Genomic DNA, 26,351 nt, shown 5'->3' with positions numbered 1-26,351 from the left:
CATTTCAACTGCTGCTTAATTGCTATTGCATGCCCCTGTGTTTATAATGTTTAATTTGATTGAATGTCTATGCTTGGAGATAATGTGGTTTGAAATAGAGTTAAGAGAATCACAAATGAATGTTGTTATTTATGTAGCCAAGTCAAACTTCAAAACGTGGCATTTGACCAAAGAGTGACTCATGAACGCTGATAGATTTTTTGAGTTTTGATTTGTCAGATGCCAAACAGCTAATGCCAATGATTCAGTGAAGACATTTTAAAGATGAAAATGTCATGCCCTGCTAGCCACAGTTTTTCCTGGTGGAAAGAAATTTCTAGACCCAGGACAAGTGGGGGGTTTGCTCCTGGAACTCAAGGAGTGAAGCAGACCTTACTGCCCATCTGTGACCTCTTCCCAGGGCCCCCGCTGGCCGCTTACTGGGAACTGGTGAATGACCTAAGGAGGCCCTGACATTCAGCTCTTGTGTGCCCTGGAACAGAGCAAACCATAACCCTATATCCTTCATGATACAGATAACTAAAATCCTGCAAATGTCTTTATACCAAATTTTAGCTACTAGTTTCTCCCATTAAAAAAAATAGTCTTGGGGCACCTGGGTGGTTCAGTTGGTTAAGCCCCTGACTTCTGCTCAGGTCATGATCTCACGTTCATTTCACGAGTTCGAGCCCCATGTCCGGCTCCCTGCTGTCAGGGTGGAGCCCACTTCGGATCCTCTTTCTCTCTCTGTCTCTCTCTCTCTCTTTGTTTCTCTGTCTCTCAAAAATAAATAAACATAAAAATTTTAAAAAATAGCTTTATCTTACATTTGTTGGCTTTTTTCCCTGGTCATTGGGTTATAAAAGAAAGGTAAAATGGTAAAATAGCTATGTGAGGATAGAGCTACTCTACATCACAGCCAGTAGATATTCCCACAAATAATCCCAAACCAGCTCTCTCTGGCTGGAAGTGCTTCCACACAACAAGGAAGCAAGATGTTCAACTCCTTCAGAACTGACCAAGCAACAACCAAACTATCATTATCTTTTAGTTGCTGTAGACCTTTTTAGTGATGGCTCTAGGTGTGATTTGATAATTGATACTTTTCGAAAAAATTGGTGGTTATGATTACATGCTATTATAATGTAACTTCATTGGGGCGCCTGGGTGGCTTAGTCGGTTAAGCGTCCGACTTTCGCTTAGGTCATAATCTCGCAGTTTGTGGGTTCAGGCCCCGCGTCGGGCTCTGTGCTGACTGCCAGCTCAGAGCCTGGAGCCTATTTCAGAGTCTGTATCTCCCTCTCTCTCTGACCCTTCCCTGCTCACGCTGTCTCTCTCTCTCTCTCTCTCCTAGAAATAAATAAAAAAATAGTAAAATAATAAAATAAAATAAAATGTAACTTCACTTGATCTTAGCCAAAAGGCTGAGAAGCGATTAAAATGTAACTTATTTGATGTGGCATCTGTAGTGGTTTGGATAGGGTTCTCCAAAATTCATTTGAACCCAGAACCTCAGAATGTGACTATTATGGGCCAAATGTGTGTATCTCCTTAAAATTCATATTTTGAACCCCTCATATAAATTAAGGTTGGTGTCAGGAAGTGGAACTTTGGGCAGGTAATTAGGATTAGATGAGGTCATAAGGGTAGAGCTTTATGGGATTAGTGCCCTATAAGAATCACCAGAGAGCTTGCTTCCCTTGCTATGCTCTCCACCACATGAGGGTACAAGAAGTTGGTGGTCTTCAACCCAGATGAGAACTCTCACTAGAATCCAACCATGCTGGCACCCTGGTCTAAGACCTCCAGCCTCCAGAAGTGTGAGAAATCAACTTCTGCTGGTTTTTTTTTTTTAATTTTTTAAATGTTTTATTTATTTCTGAGAGAGAGACCGTGTGAGCAGGGGAGGGTCAGAGAGAGAAGGAGACACAGAATCTGAAACAGGCTACAGACTCTGAGCTCACAGTCAGCACAGAGCCCGACATGGGGCTCAAACCTACAAGCAGCGAGATCATGACCTGAGCCAAAGTCGGATGCTTAACTGACTGAGCCACCCAGGCACCCCCAACTTCTGCGGTTTTTAAGCCACTCAGTCTATGGTACTTTGTTTAGCAGCCCAAATGAAGGAAGATGATGACCCCATTTGCAGATATAATCAAAGTAAGAATCGAGATGTGATCATACTGACTTTGAGTGGGCCCTAAGTCCAATGAATGGTGTCCTTATAAAAAAGAGAGGATACCAAGAAACACAGAGGGACACAAGGTAGCAGGGTACATGGAAGTGGGAGCAGAAACTGGGGAGATGTAGCTACAAGCCAACAGAGTCCTGCCAAGAGCCACCAAAAGGTGAAAGAGAGGAAGTCTCCTTTGGAGGCTTCAGAGAGAGCAGGACCATGCTGACACATTGACTTTGGACTTACAGCCTCCAGGATGGGGACACAATGGATTTCTGTTGTTTGAAGCCACCAAGTTTGTGGTAATTTGTCATATCAGTCCCAGGAAGCTAATACTGTGCCCTAAGTCTTATCACTTTGGACAGTGGTAAGAATGTCCAAGAATGGATGCCTTTCACAAAATAAAAAATGGGATAAGGAGAAACTGCTATCTCCTGGCATGGTTCCTTTATGAGTTTCACTAATAATAAGTCCAGCCTCGGTAGGATTCTGTGTATTGAGACTTGTGCCTCTAAATAAAATTAAGAGTGAATTGAGTGAAAAAGAGGCCCAGGGAAAAGAAATTCTGGTTTGTCATTTTGTGGATGGGATTTTGTTAGTATAAGTCTGACAAGCCATTCTTTCATTTGAGAATGAAGCTTTGCCTTCTTGGGCAAATGATGATATACTTGCTTACTAGTAATCACTTTCCAACGCCTCCCTCTTACTCCTTAGGGTGAAAGACATAAACTAGCTCTGTGTTGTTTTTACCACTAAAATGGAACCAGGGTCATGGAATGTTTTAAGATGACAGAGTAAAAACATATTCTCCTCATGCCTCTGGTTAGTAAGGAACTTTACAAAAGGTTTTGTTCTGGGTTAAAACTTAAAACTTTCATTTTCATTGGAAAAAAAATAACAGGGCAGAGTGTTCCATTTGAAGATATTAGAATCAGGCAAACAGGAAGACTATCTCTGCTAAGCAAAGACTGTTATCTTCTTCCCTTTCATTGCTCACATTGAGGACACCTGCTTTGGATGAACAGGTAACTTGGGTGAGCTAAAGAGGGTGTGAAATATTTCCGCATTCACTTTCCCAGAGCTGGCTCCATAATGCATCCTGAGTTAAGTGTGTCTTGCAGTAAGTCACACCTGGACCCTAGAAAGCACACGTAATGAGGTGGTCCTCAATTTTAACAAGGCCTCTTCACAGCCCCTTTATCATGCTTAGATTTTCTGATAATTTACTCACCTCTATGTGCAAAGCCATTTAAAATGTTTTACTTGGAAGGTGAGATTATTTACCACCCGATAATTTCTTCCCATGGCTGGTAAACAACCCGAGGTGCTAGTTATCAGAGGCTGATGCCTAAGCTGAGTCCACATTGGATGAAAAGCAGACTTCCAAGCACCAAACTCGTTTTTCTGAGAGAAAACTCATTTTTCTGGCAACCAAGTCAGCCACGCTTATTTGTGAAACAAGGAAAGAAAGGCTTACTTAAAAGTCAAAGACATCCACAGCCCCATTTTTCTGAAAAAAGGGGTTTTACCAATAGCTAAGGGAGGGGCCATGTATTCCTTAATTATTTTAAAATAATTCAAATGCAGCTTTGTAGTCTATGCTTTATGCTTTTAGTGTTTGTTCTACAAAGTTTACTGATTCAATACTAGGTTCTTCGATTAAATGGTTCTTTTTGTTGGTTTCCTACACGGCAAAAAGAAATTTGTTTAAAGTGAACTCATGGTCGTTATTTTTCTGATCAATTACCAAAGGAGATGTTAGGCTATATCCCCCAAGTTAAGACACTGAGTAGCTCATGCTGGAGGACGGAGAGGGATAGGTAAATTTCTATTTGCTAGTTCTGTGCCTGCACCTAACAGGTCCATTGCTTTAAGCAAGTCATTCAATCTTTTCTGATTCACAGGTGATTTCCAAAGGTGTTTTTCAGTTTAAATCTCCTTAATGAAATCCAAAGGAATAATTTCTCTACCATCACTCTTTAAATTTACACTGATATGACTAGTCTGTACAGTTTCTCTAAAAAGTTCATAAATATTACTTGAACAAATGTCTGAAAGACATACATATTTCTTCTAGGTTATTTCTGGGTAATTCTATTAAGTCCCTGATTTGATTATAGGTCAAAGGAAGCTATCCAGCATATTATGACATATGAATTATAAGCATATAAAGCTTGGTCTGACTTTCAAAAAACATGTCAAAAGTTGTAAAATCTAATGACTTCTTCAAAGCAGCTGCCTTGGGAGAATGTGAACTTACTCTTGAAAGCTATCACTACAAAAATTTTTGACAATACCCCTTTGGGTATTTAGAAACTTTACTGCCTATTTTAAATTTTAAGAGATTGAGATGGATACATTAAAAAATGACTTTTCCCAGTAGAATTCCAAAGCTACAGATGTTAAAATGATCTAGCACAAAATCATAGCTTGCAGATAAATAATACATATTCACAAGATTTACTTTGGCATCATTTTTGATTTAATGTAAGGATCTCATCTTCCCTCAAAGGGTATGTATGTGGCTCCACTGAGGGTATTTAAACAATGTTCTACAGCTTTAGAAGGCATTTCATTAATAAATTAATTAATCCACTCAGCTAATGTGTGCTGAGATTAAAAGGTTGGTGCTATACAGATTGTAAAAATTGATAAGATATAAATGTTGACTCCAAGTTACTTATAAATTAAGAGATTTCAAAAGATGCATTCTAAAATTTTTCAGAGTGTTTTGAATGCATGCAGTATTTTCAGAATAAATGTGTATGGATTCCTAAGATCATGTCTTTGAGAAGATTGTTGGATCATTGTTTACCTATTTGTAAAATAATATCACTCGTATTATTCTGTAGTAACTCTAGCTATATTATCATCATGGAGAATACAAGCAAAGGAAATCTTCAAGTATTCCTTGCCTAAATCTTTACTGGAAATTTTATAATGAGAGTGAACTCATAGATTAACTTCCCCTTTCCTCGAGTTTTCAAACAATGATCTAGGAATTGTCTTTTTGGAAGATGAGCTATGGATTGACCAAGGTTCTAAAACTTTAAAAAATTCTGTCCTTTAACCAAATACTGCCGATTTTTCTTATGTTATTTAGTACAGTGGTAGAGTTCTTATGTCATTTAGAACAGAAATATCTTTTACTAAAGACAGAGTAAATATACTTAAGCTAAAATTGCTAACTCCAGAAAAATGTACAAGGAGTTTTTGACATCCGAGGATTTTTGCTTTGCAATTTACCTTCTTTATGCCCATTTTAACTTTGAATTTTTATGTATTATTATCTTACAATTGACTCTGAATTCTTTATTGTCCTTGTATCATGGTTAATGTGTTAGGTCAGGTCCTAAGAGTCTTCTTTTTCTTTGTTTGTGCTACTCAGAGAAACTGTTTGTTTTTTTTTTTAAACCCAAATGCTAGTTGAATTCAATCACACATCATTTGTAATATGTGACAGTATCCATGCAACATTCACTATACTCTGTTCTATTTTGTATTCTTCAAATAGAACATTGGACACAATTGATAATTTTGTAAATCATGAGTTTTTACACTGAACATTCTCACAAATCATTAAATAAACCTATCCAAAAAAAATCTAGTGATCAAAAACCATAACAAAATATACAATTTCCTATTTGATACTACTTAAAAATGGGAAACGAATACACAATTCATTTATTCATTTCAGTTTATATGAAACTAAATAAGAGGCAGATTGTGTTTAAATTACTGTGAATACCCAATGTATTTGGTTTTTCTGATTCAACTGGCTAGTAAGTATTATTTTAAGTCTATCAGAAATGGTAGTTGCTTTTGAAAAAGTCTTTTTTTGTTTAATAAGAATATTAACTATGAATATCAGAGAGTCAGTTGCAAAAGTTAAGGTTGTTACCTGAGGACTATGATTTCTTCTCAACAGAATTTTAAATATATAGCATTAATTGTCTGGCATGAAATTGCTGAAAGGATCCTACCGTTTTGTTTTTTCACCTTGATTTTTTTTCTATGAAACAAGTAGTGTCAGTTTGGATAGATTTAAAATACTCCTTTGATGGCTGAGAATCTGTCAAGTGTCATTAAAATATAAGGAAAAGATAGCAAAATCATACTCCACCAGCCCATCCAGTTCTGCTTTCTTCTATATGCTCCTGGGTCTAAAAGAAAGAAAGATCACATCAAATATGCTATTAGGAGAACAGTTTTTCCTAAACATAATCTGGGCATTTGAACCTGTTAAGCTGCCCACTCAGGGTGTACTATTGCTAATAGACTAACCTCACACTTGAATTTAAGGTGTCCATATTCAAAATCTAAACATCAGCACTGTTGCATATATATTTGTAATCTAAGGGATGGATCTTACTGAAAACCTTTAATAATTCTGGTTTAATTTTCCATGAGGCAGTGCCTAGAATTATTTCATTTCTTTCCATAAATAGCCTAGCACAACCCAAGCAATTGGTGTCATGTAGAAAAAGACATTTCAGTGGTGTCTGGATGGCTCAGTCAGTTAAGTGTCTGACTTTTGGTTTCAGCTCAGACTGTGATCCCCCATGGTTTGTGAGTTCAAGCCCCGCATCAGGCTCTGTGCTGACAAAGCAGAGCCTGGCTTGGGATTTCTCTCTCTCTATCAATTTGTCTGCCCTTTTTCCACTCACATGCCCTCTCTTACTCTATGTTTTTCAAAAATTAAACATATAAACATTAAAAAAAAAAAGACATTTCACAGTGGAGTTTAGGCTAATTTATTTTCTTAATCTTATTAAGTAGGTAGGAATCTTAAAATGTGCAATGAATCTTATTTTAGTGTATATTTTAGCATAGTACAATCATTTGTTGACCAAAATTTAGTGAGCCTAAATGGATGAATAGGCTTTTCTAGACAAATAATTAGAGAAAGATCATTCTAGGTGAAATGAACAACACCGAGACCAGGCCAGTGAGGTAGACCACAAGAGTGGTTCCAAATGGCTGAGTGGAGGGTGACAATGGAAAAGAGTTCAAGAGGAGGGATGATGTATGAGTGTCAGAATGATCTTGGAGAAACTTTATGTCACCCCAGGAAGTTTAGATCCCCGCTCTACATAAATCCTTTGAAGGAGTTAAAAATCACGATATGGAAAATATAATTGCAAACATGATACAGCGAACAGATTATAAGTCAGTAAGACAGAAAGAGAAAGAGAGCTCAATTGGAAGGCTTTTGTAATGTTTGGAAAAAGGATGATAAAGGCCTTATTCTAACTATGGATAGTGAGTATGAACCAGAGAAGATGTAGCCAGAGATTTTTAAAGGTTCAAATCCTCAAAATAAATTTGAGGGCAAATGGTAACCAAATCCTCTGGTATGTAAAAATTGGCTAAAGAGTAAGTTGTGAGTTGTGGTAGAGACTATAAGATTATTAGTAATCATTTTCTCTGTTTGCTAGGACTGTAGCTAGGCTACATTTCCTAGGCCCACTTCCAGTAGGATGTGGGCATGTGATAAGTTCTAACCAATGGTGTCTGAGCAGAAGTGACTCATTCTACATCTAGGCCTGACCTATAAAAACCTCTTATACTGATCCTCCATTCTCTTTTCCATCCCCCAGTGGGATTTTGGTGATCAGGTTTGAATAACCTTGGACTAGCTTTGGAAGTCACTAGATGAAGACACCACAAATGCCATCAACCAGGATCCTAGAGTGACTGTGCAGAGCAGAGCATCCCAACAATTAAAATTCCCCACTGACCTGGACTCAGTATTAGGTGTTTATGTGATTGTGTAAAAAATTTCTTTCTTCTTTTTTAAAAATTTTATTCATTTATTTTTGAGAGAGAGAGAAAGAGAGAGACAGAAAACACAAGTGGGGGAGGGGCATAGAGAGAAGGAAACACAGAATCTGAAGCATGCTCTAAGCTCTGAGCTGTCAGTGCAGAGCTGGTTGTAGGGCTTGAACCCACAAGCCATGAGATCATGACCTGAATCGAAGTCAGATGCTTAACTAACTGAGCCACCCAGGCACTGCCCAAAATCTCTATTATATTAACCACTGAATTACTGGAAGGGTCTTATTGCTGTCATAGCAGTTAGCCTACCTTGCAAGTACATTAATATGGAGAATAGTAAGATTTCTAGAGAAATCTGAGAAAGAAGCGCTGGAAACAAAAAGTCAGTGAAGTAGAAAGAGAACCATAAGAGAAGGCAGTGTCATAAAAAGCAAGGGAATAATAAATTTTAAGGCACAGCTTTATTGTTTAACAGCACACTGTTGTTCTTAAATCTGAAAACGTGTTCCATGTATTTATCAAATTATTTTGAAACCAAAGTTGCTTTGAAATCTTAAGGTTACCTGGTATTCTAAATTTGATCACTGTTTTTTGGGCCGTAAACTTAAAGTTGATATTCCAAGGAATTCCACATCTCCTTGAATAAACATTTTTTATATTCTATCAGTTTGGATTAAAGTTGACCCTGATTTTTATAAATTGAATTTCAGATTCCAAAGCAATTGCTGTTTTTAATGCCTAGGTTTTAGAACTAAAAACTTAGTCTAAATGACTGACCTTATGGTTTTGAACTAATAAAATTAAATCAATAATTCTGAATACCTAGATTCAGTATAAACAATGTGGATATATTCATCCCAAACTGATTTTCTAATTAACTACCACTATCAAGTTTATTCCTTTTTTCCCTCTATGGTACTGCATTGAAGCCAAAATCTTTCTGTTTTGTATAGCAAAATATAAATAAGATATAAAAAAGGCTTCTAGCATATTCCATCAAAATTAGTCAAGCTTCTAACAGAGTAGTGATTTAAAAACATATTTTTAGCCCGAGTAATGTTGACTATAATAGTCCTGATATATTTCCAAATAGATTCATATGACTCTTTCTTGCAAAACATAGTGTCCTAATTTCAAGATGGAATTCAGTGATTTGCTTTGATTCCTCTGTGCTTTTTTTCTTACTTGATAAAAAAAAGGTTTATTCTATATTTGGTTTAATTAAACATGTCTTCATAATTAGAAGCCTTATGAAATGTATCCATCAAATTTCCTATTTAAAGAAAACATTTTCTATGTCTTGGTCTCTAATAGGAGTACTTATGAACAGGCTCATTTTAAAGCTTTTAGATTGATGAAGTACTTTTCTAACTCATTAGTTTAACAGATTATGTTTGGATATGAACAACAGAAACGATTAAAACCCAACAATAAATCTGTGCCTAATTTTCAAGTTTTTTTCCTCCCTAAAATAAGCACAATGTTTCTATTCAGTATTAACCCACTGAATTACTGGAAGATACCAGGATAGCAAGATAGTTTGATCTGGTATTTCATGTCATATTCTCAATTACCTACTTTAAATTTTAAAATGGAAATGTTTGGCTTTCTTTTAATATTAATTTCCTTCAAACTATTTATTTTTTATTTTTACATTGAATAGAACATACCACCATTTGCATTTTTCTATATTTTTTAATAGACTATATTTATTTCCCTAAAGACCCATTTATGTTCTCATTTCATTATTTTGGATTTTTTTGACTGCCAATCTTATATTCTCAAAAGGGTGGATTTTCATCCTAACTCAGAACCAGATACCTTATTTTCCCAATATTACATTGTTTCATTTAGTCTTTTTCTCCATTCAGTTTTACTGCTAAACTCATTCAAGAAAACAAGGGGTGTCCTACTTATTTAATTTTTTTAAATAATGGACTGTGAATAAAGGGGAGTTTTTTTTGCAAAGCAGTCAGGAGTTGAATGCAGTAATTCTGGCTTTGTAATACAAAGTGTTAGTGATAAATAAGTCCCGTCTCATATACTTTCTTCTTCAGAAATACACTTCTGTGGGTTTAACATGACTTACCTTTGGACAATCCCATGTCTGCCAGCCTTCCATGAAATCACATATAGACAGAACTGAAACATTCTGGATTCTTTTCAACCACTGGAAACATATTCGTTTATCAGTAACCCATGTGAGCCAACTGAAATAATAATCACTGCAAATAAACCAAAGCAGACAGTCACTACCATAAACCAGTATCACATCAACTAATTTCTCAATTCTGTTTTCTCAAGGATGTATTTTGTTATTATAAAATATTTATTCCATAAATATGGAAGGTAAAACTTTCCCTTCTCTACAGAGAAAGTTTCAATATACTTGCTGACCTCTGAGGAATATCTATAAGAGAGTTCATTCATCTAATGGAATTATTTTATATTTGAGCTTTCTCCTGATTTTGGACTTTTATATCTTAGGAAAAACGTTAAGACATGAAGCCAAAGCTATTGGTCAATCTAGAAGGGAAAAAAAGCATTAAACTGGCTATTTTGCATGGGTAAACTCAATTTTTCACTTTTTAAGTGGTTGAGAGAGAGCCAAGTATGATAAACGCCTATCTTTCTTTCCAGGCAGGTTTGTGCCAGAAGCCATATTTTAACTGTGACCAGGGTCAAGGGTTGAAATTCAGGGTCAAGGGTTGAAATTCAGGTTTAGTATCATAATCAGAGATGATGTACACTAAGTAACTCTATTAGTACTCGGTGCATAGTTGGTGTCAATGAAATGGCAGCAATTATTACTTGGCTCTAAGAATGAACCTTTAGATGGAAAACATCAATGTAAATAAACCACAGAATCTTTGATATACAAGAAATCACAGAACTGGAAGGGTCTCTGGCTCAGACTCTGGTCTTACCTCTTACCAGTTATACTATTTAAAGTGACTTACTTAACATATCTTTGCCCCTGTTTCTTTATAAAGTGGGAATAATAGTATTACCAAATTAAAGCTTGCTGTAGAATTTGTTGAGCATGCTTAAAGTTTGTGAGAATTCTCCCTGCTCCATGGTTAGTGCTGAGAAAATGTTAGCTATTATTATTAAATTGTTAGTATTTTACAGATGCTCCAACAACCCCTTTCTACCATTCTATTTGGCTCCTAAGGAGAATGACAGTGAAAGAAAGAAAGAAAAGAAAGAAAAGAAAGAAAGAAAGAAAGAAAGAAAGAAAGAAAAGAAAAGAAAAGAAAAGAAAAGAAAAGAAAGAAAAGAAAAGAAAAGAAAGAAAGAAAAGAAAAGAAAGAAAGAAAAGAGGAAAGAAAAGAAAGAAAGTTGTATTTAGTAAAGTTTCCATCAACTAGATTGGTAGTAGTTGGGGGAAGTAAGTATCCCAAATAAAGCCATTTTAAATTATCCAAGAGTAGATTCACCCTGGCAAAGCCCCGTGGAGGCCTCTGCTTAGGTTCTTTTCCCTGTCAGTGACCAATCATTTGGCCCTGGCTGACTCTCCTGCATGGGACAGCAGGCCCTGGCCTGTTAGCGTTTGGGGAGTAGTGAGGAGGCCCACCAGGCAGAGTGTAGGGGACCTCTTACCTTTATCTGCTTCAACCAAAATGACCAGGGAGAACTGATGGAAGGTTGGAGGGTTGCTATCATCAGGACTAATCAGACAGGATCTACACAGAACACCACACTGAGGGAGTGAGACTGATTCATGTCCCTGTCTACCTAGAGTTAATCCCAAACAGATAACCGTACAACCAGATAATTGTGAATGGACTGCATCCTAGTAAAAAATGCTAATATTTGGAGAGGGTTGGCCTCTTGTTAGTCATGCATATGTGATCAACCAGGATCTATGAAACCTGGGTTCAAGGGAAAGTAGACCAGACTTGAGAGAAGCCAGGCTGAAAACATACATGAATTGTATTATTTGCCTGCTGATCCCAAGTTTACATTCACACATCTGAGGGAGTATCACTTAGATTGACCACTCTGATCATCCTTATAGGTGTGAAAGAGGCCAATACTTTAAAATCAATTTCAGACAGGTAGTTTTTAATTTGGTTACATATTTAGGTTTACATGCCAATTTTATTTATTTTTTTCTGCCTCGAGTATACATATCATAAACTCACTAGAAAAGAAGTGTCAATCTCAGCTAAGAAATTTAAGTGTTAAAATTCAGGTTAAGGTGGAAGGAAAGCGTCTGAGCTCACTCTACCTTGATGCTATCATTGCTGGAACTGGTACTTCTATGGGACCTATATGCTCAGGGTGAGTGGCGTCGATAATGAATAACCGCACAACAGGATTCTTAGCTCCAGCCTGCCAAAGAAATGGAGATCATATGTTCATAAAATTTTAATTATGATCAAAGTATTAAAGACACTTTACAAATTTAGGCATTTTTTATAAGCTTACAATATTAAGTATATCACTGTTGAAAACATTCTAATTATAACATGACCAGGAATTTCAATTCGATTTTACTTGCAGGGCAATTACAAATATTATGTTAACCAGAGGGTAAACACATATTTTAAATGATTAATGAGAGAGCTTTGATTCATAGGGGAAAAATCTTTTGGATATGAAAATGCAGTGCCATAACTGACATTCTCTTTTCTGACTTTCAAGACAGGTATTTCCTATTATTATTAGGATAATTATTATAATCGCTTCTCCATGTGCTAGAAGGAGTGCAGAAGGGAGAACAGTGTAAAGAATAAATAATGGAAGATACTCTTTGCTTTTTGCCCTATAATATGGTCTAGGACATTCACTACTCGGTCTCCTGGCTGGTTTCATTACTACTGTTATCATCCCCCCAAATTAGGGAAATGTCACCTCCAAATAAAGTGCCCGTTGAATTTGCACTTTTCTTGTTTTGTACTTTCTGTGCTATTATACACCCTAAATTTACATGACAGTGTAGTTCACACCCAGACAGCTTCTTAGAGTTCCTGTTATTTTAACACAGAAAAAGAGAGTCTTATAATTGTTAAACAATTTAAGTCCATAAAGTTTAAGTTCACAGCCTTAAATGACTCCATGCCATTTGGATTTATCTAAAGAACTGTCCAGGCTCTTCTCTGACCTCCTGTTTCACTATGAAGCTTAGCTGGGACTTCTTGCTTCTTTTGAGTTGTCTCACCTCTCAGCCTGGTGTAAATGTTTCAACAACTCCAGTCTTCAAGGAAACATGAAAATTTTTTGGGTCCCAACTTCTCTGTCAGTGTCAGTTAGTCCTCATCTCTGGGTTCCTCCATTTCTTCCTGCTCCCTTGCGCTCTCCTGACGATCAAAGTTCTTTTACACCTTGGATCCCAAGTGCCACATCTCTCGCTTCCAAACATCTCCAGTCTTTCAGACTTTATATACAGTCACTGAGGGGTCTCCTACCTAAACATGCATATCCTATCCATTGTCTTTTCTCATATGACTTTTAACATAAATTTTAGACTGTCTGGAATTTCTAGTTCTCTAACTATACCCACTTTGAATTACATCAGAAACCACTTATTTGTACGCATATCCATAAAAGGACCCACTAGGTCCATCCGTAACTGTGTTCTCTTTGGCAAGTAAACACAATAGGGACCAAAGAACAAAGAACTATTTTCTACAACCACTTCCGTTCCTTGTAAAAGAGGAGACTTTATTATTTCATTCTCTTTCAGATTTTTTCATATCCTAAATCAAACTAGGATATGTTGCTTCTCCACTATGACCTTCCTGTTCTCCTACCACACATACAGGAGCCCTCTCTTCAAACTGAATGAAAAGTGTTTCACTCAGAATTCTAGAATGGTTATACAAGAAATGTTGGGTTCATTCCATGTCTAATTTCCTCAAGGAAGACACTAGGTTCACACCCTTAACCTACCTTATATGTCCGGAAAAGATCATAACTCATGCCCGCTTCTACCTGACAGGAACATCAAGTTCCACATTTGTATTTTCCATTCTAGTTTGCATTTACATGAGAATTCAAGAAGGAATTGCAAAGCAGAACTTTACCCTGAATTTGGAGCATGAAAGATGAAAAATTAAAATTAAGTTAAGCTTGTTTTTCCTCCATAATCTAGACCATATGTTTTTCAAAGATTCTGCGATGGATTTTGCAAAGACTACTTCATCCAGCACAACCAGATGTCCAAAGCAACAGATGTCCACATAAATAATAGAGCACAGTACAATGTTTGCCTTACAATGCACAAGGATAAGAAGCTCTCCAAACTTGTTGATCCCACCTCTATTCATGGTGTTGGTTGCTCATTTTGACACCAGAGAAATGGAAGCATCTGCTAAAAGTACTCAACATACCTTTGGGTATGGAATATTTATTGTTCTAGGATATTGTTCATCCCCATAATAGGAATAGGCGATAACTGGTATCTCCGTATCATTAAATTCTGCATATGCCAAAAATTTTCCATTAGGAGACCACCAGAGAGCATATTTTGTAGCAAGCATTTCCTCTGAAATATAATCACAAGTATATAAATAACTGTTATGGCCTACTCTTAAAATCATTGTAAATTTTTCAAAATATATTGTATTAGGCATTTATTGACTGCAATAATTTATTTAATGTGGATGTGACGTATGTCAAAACTTGGTTATTAATATAGATAAATAACCTGAGTTTAAAGAAATAGCTTAAACTTATACTTCATATCAAACATCAATCTGTTTTCTTAGGAATTGATATTAATCAGAAATATAATTATTTAAGTAAATTAATTAAACATTTCAACAATAAATAATTTTACCCTTGGGACAGCTTCTGGTTTTTATAGTCACCTAATATAGCCCAAATAAGGAATTATACTATAACAGTGACATAAATGTTAGGTGTTGACTTTTTCTCCTAGGAATATTTAAAAAACAACAACAGTTCAGTTATATATTTTTTAATAAAGGCAAGAACTATAAGACCTTTTAAAGTCCGGCTAGGTTCTGAATCCTACATGGCCTACAAATAGGGCACAATTCATTAAAGTATCAAAAACTAAGAATATTTCTCTGCACAATTATAAAGACAGTTGTTTAGTTTTGGAAGAAAGATTATTTCTCAAGAAAAAAGAAAACCTGAGGAAATGTACTAACAAAGCATCTGAGGACCATAAACTTCTTGAAATGTAAATTATTACTACCACTTTATAACACTTATGAAAATAAACTCGACCAGGCTGATCATTAGATTTTGTTCTTTCAGAACATGCACATCCTGTTCATAACCTGATAACAGCTTTCAGAAATGCCACCATTCATCTCAGTAACATACCACTCATCTACATTTTACTAAATATATGCAATTATTTTCGATTAAAAGCCTAAAACAGCAATGGTAGAAAAAGAAGACAGCTTACCTTCATAAACCCAGTCTGGGATTCCATTGAATATTTTATTTTCTCTTCCATTATATGTTATTTGAAAAGGTGGGTCTTCTGGCCTTTGTTTCAAATAGACATTGTTTTGATAGACATATGCCTAGAAGTGGTGGTAAGTTAGTTAATAAGGAGAATTCCACAAGAAATACAATAAAGTCTGAAATTTGTGTTAATTATTTACCTAATACCTTCAAAGTGCGTAGTAATCCAGATGCAAAAAAGACTCACAACTAAAGTATTTTAATAGGTCAAAAAACCTACCAACTCCCATTAACATCAATTAAGATTTTTAAAGTCTATCAAATAAAGCATAAAGTTTACTATTATATTCATTGCTTTATTACTCAAATAAATAATTGTGTATATTAACAGAAAGTCAAATAAATCTTTGAATATTAATAGCTAGCCAGATCTAATCTTTATTTAGAGTCCTTAAATAAGAGCTTGGACAAAATTTCATGTTGTCTGAAGCTAGTCTGGGAAACTTGTGAAAACCATATTTTTCCTCAGCTTTCTGGCACAACGCATTCTGGCTGAGTATGAGGATAAAGTTTTTGACTGCGATATTTAAAGAAGTCTATCCATGAGCTCGAGATTTTGCGGAATTCTCAGATGAGTTTCAATTTATCAAAACTCTTCCCGTTTTTAACCACTAAAATAGTCATGAATTTTTTTTTCCCTTTCAGGCAGGGAAATTTAACAAAGGCCAAAATCAAATGGCTCCTCTTTTATTTAAATGATTAAACACTTCTATAATTTAAACACTTACTAATTTACTCCCAACAGGCGACCAGCATAAATACTGAATTGGACGGGGAAGCTCATTTCTTCTTACAAACTGTCTAGAAGGAAAAAAAAAAAAAAGAAGAAAGAAAGAAAAAATAATAATAAATCTTGCTGTTCAAGGGAAAAAACCCATCTTTATAAACATAAAAAATAAATAATAAAAATGAAGGATCATAGTCAGCTTCCTCAAACCTAACAGAAAGAATGTGACAACCCGGCATTAGAGACTTCGGGTTCCGGTAGCAGTTCTTCACCAGTTACTTAAATCACTTAACTTCTCTGGGTCTCAGTGTTTTGACCCTTATAGTGAAGTGAATTAAAGGTTTATTAAAGATTTATAGACTGTGAAAGTGAGACTATCTAGAAGTTATCTGATGGAACACTCTCATTTTATAAAAAATAAAATAAAATAAACGTGAGGTTAGAGAGATAAGACTTTTGAAAATCACATCGTTGGTTCTTGGCCGACCCCTAATTAAACTCAAGTCTCCTAACCCTCAGGACTGTAAAATTTGTACACCTCAGGCTGAGATGGTTGATGAAGTGCCTTCCAGCTCTAAAATGCTATAGCTGTGCTGAAGTTTAGTATGTACTCTTCCACATTCTCATTTACAACCCCCATCTCTGTGAATGCATATGCATTTCAAATTTTTGAAAATAAGATGCCATTTGACAATCTCCCCAGGGATCTGACTTGAAATCAGAAAAGGAAAGGAACATCTGATCTCAAGCTAAACTGAAAAACAGATCATACACTGGGCAGTATGCCTTAAGCTTGCAAAGTTCTCCACCCATGGGGAAATTTCAAATATCTTATTGGCCAAAAATCTCACTTTGGTGCCTAGAGTCACCCTGCAATACTCAATTGACTAACTTGCACTGTGGGGCTTTTGTAGTTCTTCAGCAAGAATGTGTTCAGATTTTTATAAGTGCTAAGGAGTCATAGGATGCCATGCTTAAGTTTTGACTATTATCTTCGTGAGGATTACATAAATAGTTCCATCAAGGCTGCTTTTGTAGAGACACAAAACAAGACTTGCCTCCAAAGAATAAACTGAGGAGCCAGAAGAAAGACTCTTTGTCCTTGCCCTCAAAAAACTAACTCCAACCTGGACCTAAAATGTCTGACATTTCTACGTTTCTCATTCTCTTAAAGTTAGAACTAGTAAAGAATTGTAACCATTTTACTTTGATGTACCTTATTAGATCATGCGGCCTGAGGCCTAGCAAACTGTGAGGAACATAGGCAGATCAGCTTTGACTGGAGAAAGAGTAATGGCCTTGGAAGAGAGAGACTACTGGGGAAGCAGTGAGAAGCCTGCCTGCCAGGGGGCAGTATATGAGCAGCAGGTGCCAGGAAGGTCCACAATATATTGAAACACATGTGAAGGCACAGGCAAAAGAATGATCCAGAAGAAAAGGCATTTCTATCTCAAGCCAGCGTTACCTTTGACATTGTAACGCTGTCTTAGGTTTCCATATGCTGTGGAATCATCTATGCAAGCGTGCAGACAGCGCCAAGCTGAAAATTTCAGCACAGAGTCTCTTCATGACTGGCAAGTCACCACAGCTGCCATTTTCTATGTTTTCTAAATAACTAACACTATGAGAGAAAGTGGAGGAGGCTGCTTACAAAGGCTGTCATCTCCTCTCAGTATTCCTCCCCATGCTTGAAACCAGAACTATCTTCACTTGCTCTGTGGTAGATTTTTATAGACCCTTCAGAAGCACATAGAAAACTTGGAATTAGTGGTATTTGGTCTTGCTTTGAATCTCAACAAATTCATCATCCCTCATTTCCTAAATTATGCTATATTTACCTGACAAAAACACAATTTGGCAAATTAGATAGTTGTTTAGATAAGATAAGAAAAGACAAGAAAGAGAGAGAGCAAGCAAGCAAGCAAGGAAGCAAGCAGTGGCTTGACTAAATTCACTGTAAAAAGCTAAATATTTAAAATGATTCTAGGCCATAAGGCTTATACAAGCCATAAATAAAATATTAGTATTGTCATTTTCTTTTGGAATGCTGTTTAATTTGTTGAACCTTAAGGTAGGATGTGGAGATTTTCAAAACAATTAAAAGAAAAATAAGAAATTGATTAAAGCCTTAAGAAATTGTGCTGAAAAAGTTAGGCTTTTACTTCACCAATTTAAAGTTTTCTTGAGAGCAGGGTCAGTACCTCAAGTTCATTTGTATCTCCTCCATATGCTTTTCACATAATATGTGTTCAATAAATTCTTTTTGAGGGGCTCCTGGGTGGCTCAGTTGGTCAAGTGTCTGACTTGATTTCAGGTCAGGTCATGATCTCATGGTTCGTGAGTTCAAGCCCCATGTTGGGCTCTGAGCAGATAGTGTGGAGCCTCCTTGGGATTCTTTCTCTCCATCTCTCTGCCCTTCCCCTACTCTCTCTCTCTCTCTCTTTCAAAATAATAAATAAATAAACTTTAAAAGAGAAAAAAATATGTTTGAATTTCATGATGATGTGGATACAGAGAAGAGAAAGACCCAGAGTATATTAAGATGAGTTCAGTTTCTACTTAGTATAGTAGTTCATATTTCCTAAATTGACAGTTTAAGATCAGAATCATTCTTTTCTGTACACTTAAAACAAGTAGATTTTTTTTTGAATTTTCGTGTTCTTACCAGACAAAAGAGGAAATAGACCATAAAATTTTTCAATGCCTCTTCAACCCATATAATTATTTTTCCCTTTTATATAACAGAAAATAGGATATCACATTAAGATGAGTAACTAAACCAATTCATTGTCCCTAGTGAGTCAGAGTGATTTTGTAAAGTGCAAATCTGATTCCCTATTGTCATCAGAACGACATCTAAACTCTTCTAAATGGTTTCCTCATGATTATTTGGCCCCTGCTTCCTGGCCCCAACTCCTTCCCAATCTTACACCACCTCTCACTAGTTGGCATGTCCTCCTCCAATTTCAACTCACCTGACCTATTTTGAGTTTCCGGAACACTCCATGCTCTCCCTTCCCTTGGAGCCTTTACAGATTATTCCTTCTGCCAGGAATTCCCTCACTAGGTGTTTTGCCTACCTATTCATTCTTTTTTTTTTTTTTTTCATTTAAATTGAAATATTTCAAATAGTGAAACATACAAATAAAGAAAGAAAGTAATATGATAGATGACAATTTATCTATAACCCAGATTTAAGAAATGTTAACATTTTGCAATTCTGGTAACAATTAACTTAAAATCAATTGATGGAATCTGTGTTCAGATACAGTTGAAGGAGATTCGCATCCTCTGCCCTTATGTCTCCTTCCACTGAAGCAGCCACCCTCTTTTAAGTAGTGTGTCATTGTCATGGGCATGTTTGTACTTTCAGCACATAGGTTTACGTCCATAAATGGCATATTTATAATTTGGTCCTAAAGTAGGGAAAATAAAACTGCCTTTTAAATGAAAATACAAAACATTATTGAAATAAAAAAAAGGTAAATGTTTCATAAAAGTGTTTTCCTAAATCTCTCAATTTGTATGGGTTCACATATACTGTAAAGAAGAAACTAAGATCGGTAACAAGATAATGTAGTCCTAACCTTAAACCAAAGTGTGGACTTAAAAACTATAGTCGATATAAGTAGTGTCAATACATAGATATGAAGTTTTACCCAGTATTGAGGTCATAGATGTGATATGTTGCTGTGTAAGAGTATCTCCAAAGCTGTCAGAAAGAAGAGAGGCAGAGACAAATTATGATTCTCAAAAAGCTTATATCAATAATGTATAATAACAAGTGATTCAATTCAAGCTTCAGAATTATAAAAGGACTATTTTCACAAAGCACTAGGAAGAATATGTTTCAATTCCAAAAGAGACTTCATTTAAAGAGTTTTACTGTGGACTTTTGTGCTGTTTGTCTAAGTTCCAGAACTAATCTCAGCAGTGATTCAACCCTCACTCCATAAAAAGCATATCCGAAGACATTTCTTAATATAAAAAGCTTTTCTTTGACACACTCTATCCTAAAAATTTTTCCTTAATGCTTTACCTTGATTTGAAGTAAAACCACTATGATCTCCATGGCCATAAGAATTACCTGAACCTGTGTAGTTCATTACAATGATACCCTCTAAAATTACATAGAGAATTTTATTCAACACAGAGTTTGGTATAAAATGTTTGCCTTTTTAAAAATATAATACATTTTGAAAATAATGGAAATTGAAAAATAAATAGAAGATACATAGTTTATAATTCCTCCAGAAAAACACTGCTCTTTTTCTCATTAAGTGTATTTGTTCTGTGGTGAGTGAATAATACAAATATTATTTTGGATTTTGTTTCTTAAAAGAGCTTTCAAACTCTTGGCAAAGAAACCCTAGCTGGTTAAAACATGTCGTCCTGAAGACTGCTAGCGACCAGGACCTGGTCTACTGGAAAATAATCAGCAAACTGAACAACTAGGGAGGGGCAAGATTAACTATTCATTCTGTTTTATATCTCACATAGAATATAAAAAATGGCAGTAAAAAGGTTCTCTCTCTAAAGGTAATCACTAGAAGTTTAATTTGATAATAAGTTATTTTGCCTTCTTCCCAAAAATAATTATCTTGAAGTTGTAGAAGTAGAAAAAATAAGATAATTAACTTCCCTCTACAACTTTGTTGAAGAAGGGGAAACTAAGTAAAGGTAAATGATCTGGTTTGGTGGGATACTCCTAGCTCAATTTTTTGAAGCCACAGATTTAAACTCTGGTCTACCACTGACTGTATATTACCTTGCTTGAGCAAGTGAGTTAAATAAGCTACACCTTGATTTTTCCATTTGCAAGAATGATAAACTTCCATGAGGTTAAAATATGTGAAAATTAACTAATGACTTATGAAGTCAAATAGTTTTAGAAATATAAGTGTAATTCTTCCATTTCTGATAAATATCAGTGCCCCCAAATGAAGTCCACCTTCTCCAGAGGAAAGTGGTTTCTACTATTGGATGATAACTCAACAAGTACACCAAATTCTGAATTATGTGTATGTGTTTCAGTTATGTTTTTTGGGCTCATCTAGAACCCACATTAACTTCTTCAATATTTGGAGATAAAAATATACTCTCACTTCCTTTTACATTTATAAACCAAACTGTGAATTAGCAGCAGATAGAAACAGATATACCCAAATTAAACAGTCCATACCTTCGAATAATCACTTTCTAGATAGGCAAATTGCCGATCAGGTGATAAGCCATAATTTGAAGCATTCACGCTTTTCTGAAATTATAAAGTCGATTAGAATACAGAAGAAAAACCATAGCCATGTAAATGTGTACTTCTAAAAGGATAATTGATATACTCCTAGGCATAATTGATATACGCCTATGTACATACACTTTCTATGCAATTTGAAAAAATGTTTACATGGTACTTACTGTATACAAACAAATTCATTAACACTACGATAGGAAGATGTGATACATAAGGTATACTTTGTGATTTCAGGAAGCTTAATATGTAAAACTTGAAAATAAGTAACATATTGCAAATTAGAAAGGTCTATTAAAGAAATATAAATCTAGCGTTGCAAAAGCATTTAAAAGAAGTGATTAAATCCAGTTGAGAGGATCATTGGTTGCATGAGGAAGAGAGTATTATTTGAGCTTGACTTTAAAACATTAGTAGGCTTTTGAGAGTGGAGAAAGTGGGAATTGCCTAGGAAGAGAGAGGAGTAGGCATCTACATTTCATAGTTCTTGTTTGTCAACCATGTATTCCATGTTAAGTGCTGTCCTCCCACATTCAAATGTTACACTACTTACCTCTTCTAGAATCTCAGACAGGTATTATTCTTCCTACTCTTCAGAGAGAGAAAATGAGGCACAAGGTGGCTGGTGTGGTATGGAATCTTAACTTTCCATAACCAGGAAGTGACAGAACCCAGATCTGAGCCTCAGTTTGCCTGTTTTAAGAACTGATTTTTCAACTCTTATCTCTTACCGCACTTGTTTCTCACGGAAAGAAAGATGCTAGGTGGTTGAGAGGAGGCAAAGGCAGTAGTATAGTGTGACTAGAAGAGAGAATTGGAGAATTCAGTGGGGGATGGAGCCAAGAAGGCAGGTTGGGTCCAGGTCAAGTGCTGAGAGTTTAGACTCTGTTCCTCGGTCAGTGAAGAGGTGGCAAAGGTTTGAGGAGGAAGGTGAAGCTGGATACATACCATGGTGGTATTACTCAAAATGGTATATGACTCTCCTGTTTCAATATTGTAATATACTATATCATTATTTGTAGACTGATGAAGATATTCTTGTCCTTTAAACAAGAAGGAAAACAAACTTGAAATGATCCCCCTTAGTAGGAAATGCATTTATAAGAAAGAGAAACCTTTCTTTCTTCACAGATTTGCTTTGGTTTTCTTCCCTGTCCAGGACATTGTTTTGTCAGATTTAAAATAATAAGTTGACAGTGGAAGAGAGGAAAGGGTCCTCGTTTCTATTTTCCACAAAAATGCCACCTTCACTAGTAGGCTGCCCTATTATGACCAGTTCAGGGTGTTTGGGAATAAAATTGGGTTTTCTCTGTGTTACCAAGAGGATAAACCAGTTTAAAATGGTGTGTTTGTTTTGCAATAAAAAATACAGTTGTTTGTTGCCTTTTAGTTTAAAACTCATTTGACGTGCATTTAATATTTTAAAGAGAAAATTTAGAATATTTAGATTTGTTTAGTCACACTTTAGATACAAATATAGTACCATAAATAATTTAGTTGACCTTACTATTTGTTTGGACTTATTTGATAATATCTTATTTAGAAAACATATATGCAAATATCAATTTTATGACCTATGAGGGGTTTTTTTGGTTTTGTTTTTGTTTTTGTTTTTTTTTTTTGGTCAGGACGGGATTTGTCCATTTCTCAGATTATCTAGATTAGCAATGAAATTTCTCTGTTGGTAAAATTCTTATGGACTCTCTTAGGTGCATATTCCGAAGAGACATACAATACGCTCAGATTATTCTAACAATGTACTCTCAACTTTCACTTCTTTACTGAAAATCTAACTGGCATCATTATTATTGGGCAAATGTGGTCCAAATGGTTCTGTCAAAGGTGCTTTGGTTCCCACTGACTTATCTAAATAAACACTCTTGGCCTCTGTTATCATTGAGATGTATTGGCACTAAAAATAAAAACAAAATACACGTATTTTTAAAAACCCCAAAAAGTAGAAAAACAATCCACTTACCTGAAATCCAGTTTGGAAAAAATGTTTTATAGGAAAATGTCCCATTTAAAATATCCTTCAGCGTGAGTGTTCTTGTTGTACTTCCTTCAGAGCCATGAACTTTGGGAGAGACGGAAACATTATCACTAAAAAGATGATTAATAACTCAAATAAATTCTGCGCCTGTCTCTCATCTGTTCTGTCTCCTGTAATGAAAAGACCTTCCATTGCTAAACACTTGTTTGACTCCTGTTAAGAGCTGTGAGTGTTATCTCCTTGATAGACAGGCTAATCAAGGCCTAGAGAGGCAGTAGGCACTCCTGGAAGAAGGACGATGGGTGCCCAGGAGGGCCATGCTGAGTAGTAAGAACGCTATTCAGGCTGCACAGGGTTGTCAGAGGTTTTTAATAGAAGATGAGATGACAGATGACCTGGGGCGCCTGGGTGGCTCAGACGGTTAAGCATCCAGTTCAGTTCAGGTCAGGATCTCACAGTTTGTGGGTCTGAGCCCCGTGTCGGGCTCTGTGCTGACAGCCCAGAGCCTGGAGGCTGCTTCCGATGCGGTTTCCCTCTTTCTCTGCCCCTCCCCCAATCGCGCGGACGCGCCTGTGCGCGCGCGCGCGCTCTCTCTCTCAAAAATAAACATTAAAAAAATATATCTTTAAAAAAAGATGAGATGATCTTTCAACAACTCTAAACCTTGCAAAGCTGGGATTGCAGACCTAGCTTAAAAACTTCGTCTTTTGGGCGCCTGGGTGGCTCAAACACCTGACTCTTGGTTTCAGCTCAGGTCATGATCTCAAGATTTGTGGGTTTGACCCCCCTGCATGGGGCTCTGTGCTGACAGGGCAGAACTTCTTTCCCTCTTTTTCTGCCCCTCCTCTGCTCATGTGCGCACACGTGCACGCTCTCTCTCTCAACATAAACTTAAAAAAAAAAAAACTCAACCTTGTCTTTTAAGTAGTTCACTGTATTTCGTCACAGATGCTTGGATTAGATTACTATGGGTTTGTCAAGGACATATTTTAGCATCCCATTTGGTCAGAAAAGATCAGCCAAAATCCTTACCTTCAGACATCTCAAGAGAGAATGCATTAATGAAAGTAGATAATTTCTTATCCTGACTGGGACTTTTATAAACAGAAAGTAGGGCAAGAAAAAACAACGACAACAACAACAACAACCAAACCCACGTCATCTATACAAATGATCTTAAAAATTCCAGAAGTAGAGGATTTCCATAGAAAACCTCACCTAAGGTAGCTGACAAACCACAAGAAAATTTCACCTACATTTGAATCTTCCAAAACAATTGTGTTTCTCAAACACGACTCTATTCTCAGAACACATTCATTATAGAGCTCCTAAACAGTCAGCTACTCCAGATGGATAGTATGGCAACCATCTTCCAGCCCTCCTTCATATCCATATTGCCATTCTCTATCCCTCCCACCCTACCCCTTCTCCAGGCCATCACTTACAGAACCAAAACTTAGAAAAATGTCCTATACCTTGAATAGCATTTGTGAATCTGGTATTTGCCCATGTAAAAATAAAACTGTCGAAGATAAGAGCTATAACTTTATCCTCCTGCTAAACTGTCTCATAGCTTTCCATAATTCTTAGGATAAGGACCAAAAATGTTAGTCCAAACTATTGGCCCTACGTGGTCTGGGATGGCCTTCCAGTCCCTTCTTGCCTCTCTGTCATTACTTTTTTAGATGTCAAACACACTGAGCTTTCTGTTCTTCAAATACTCATTTCTTTCTCCAGGACTCTGCACTTCTTTCCACCTTCTCCTCTCCCATAGCTTTCATTCAGGCTTGACTGCTTAATATAAAGGCTACTTCCTCTGAGAAGTCCCTTCTGACCCCTGGTTTAGATCTGGTTCCCTTGTTTTATATTATCATAGACCATGTTCTTTTGTCTGAAAACATTTGTCTTGATTTGTAATCATGTATGTATTTGAGTGATTATTTTATTATTATTTCTTTACCTTCTACCATATTCTCAAACAGTCACCGTAAGGTCAGTTATGCTAGTTTTGCTCAGATCAGTTAAACTAGTCAGTTTCTAGTTTTGCTCACCATCACATCCCTTGAATCTAGAATTTAATAGGCATTTCATAAATGTTTGTTTAATGGATGAATACCTGAAATGAAGAATGGATGAGTGGATGGATGGATGGATGGATGAGACCTATGCCCTCTTTTTCACAGAATCATTCTACTACTAATTTCCTGTATGGCTTTGGTAAGTGAATCTCTGGCATCATAACTTGCTCACCCAAAATATTACAAAGAACTGGGCTAGAAAATGTTGATAATATTTCTACCACACTAACTTTTGAAATTTGACACTGTCATGTGATAAGAGTTAATTGACCAACTGGATAATATCACCTTCTGCTATTTTAACTGACTCACACTGATGTAGGTATGCTCCATATGCTTAATTAGGACCCTGAATTCTTTTCTTAATTTACTAAAAATTATGCTGGTGGCTATAAGAACAACAGGTGGCTGGTGAACCCTTTTGCAAGTAGACCCTAAATAATAACACTAAGTTATTCTGTTTTTTAAAATATTCATCTTTGGAGTGCCTGGGTGGCTCAGTTGGTTAAGCGTCCGACTTCAGCTCAGGTCATGATCTTTCGGTTTGTGGGTTCTAGCCCTGCATTGGGTCCTGTGCTGACAGCTCAGAGCCTGGAGCCTGTTTCAGATTCTGTGCCTCCCTCTCTCTCTGCCCCTCCCCTGCTAGCACTCTGTCTTTCCGTGTCTCAAAAATAAATAAACATTTTGAAAAAAATTTTAAATATTCATCTTCTTACATTCTTCTTGAATTATAAGCCAGATAGTTATTCATAATAAAATTATTCTATTTAATTAAATGTCTTGCTTAAAATTTATAGCACTGATTTTATAATTCCTATTCAATGAATCAAAGACTATTTTACTACAATAACATTAGAATACTTGCTAAGTATTTTAATTAAATTTTACTTAAATTTTTTAAAAGCAAACTGCAATCTGTTTCT

At 36.1% G+C, this 26,351-nt stretch overlaps 1 protein-coding gene across 1 annotated transcript in view; it reads right to left on the bottom strand.

The window, feature by feature from the left end:
• Positions 1-26,351, bottom strand: part of FAP (fibroblast activation protein alpha) — a 72,798-nt gene that overhangs the window by 32,858 nt on the left and 13,589 nt on the right. Inside the window, exons 3-12 of the mRNA XM_077760990.1 lie at positions 23,336-23,434; positions 22,306-22,400; positions 21,292-21,366; positions 19,769-19,821; positions 16,111-16,183; positions 15,321-15,441; positions 14,272-14,426; positions 12,168-12,271; positions 10,023-10,158; positions 6,274-6,318 (exon numbers count right to left, since the gene is read on the bottom strand). Of these exons, the coding sequence (XP_077617116.1) occupies positions 6,274-6,318; positions 10,023-10,158; positions 12,168-12,271; positions 14,272-14,426; positions 15,321-15,441; positions 16,111-16,183; positions 19,769-19,821; positions 21,292-21,366; positions 22,306-22,400; positions 23,336-23,434 (956 nt within the window). The remainder of the gene's footprint in view (positions 1-6,273; positions 6,319-10,022; positions 10,159-12,167; positions 12,272-14,271; positions 14,427-15,320; positions 15,442-16,110; positions 16,184-19,768; positions 19,822-21,291; positions 21,367-22,305; positions 22,401-23,335; positions 23,435-26,351) is intronic.

The sequence above is a fragment of the Crocuta crocuta genome, unplaced genomic scaffold, assembly GCF_008692635.1.
Source record: "Crocuta crocuta isolate KB4526 unplaced genomic scaffold, BGI_CrCroc_1.0 scaffold153, whole genome shotgun sequence".
NCBI classification, from domain to species: Eukaryota; Metazoa; Chordata; class Mammalia; order Carnivora; family Hyaenidae; genus Crocuta; species Crocuta crocuta.
This window is presented reverse-complemented; position numbering and strand designations above follow the sequence as displayed.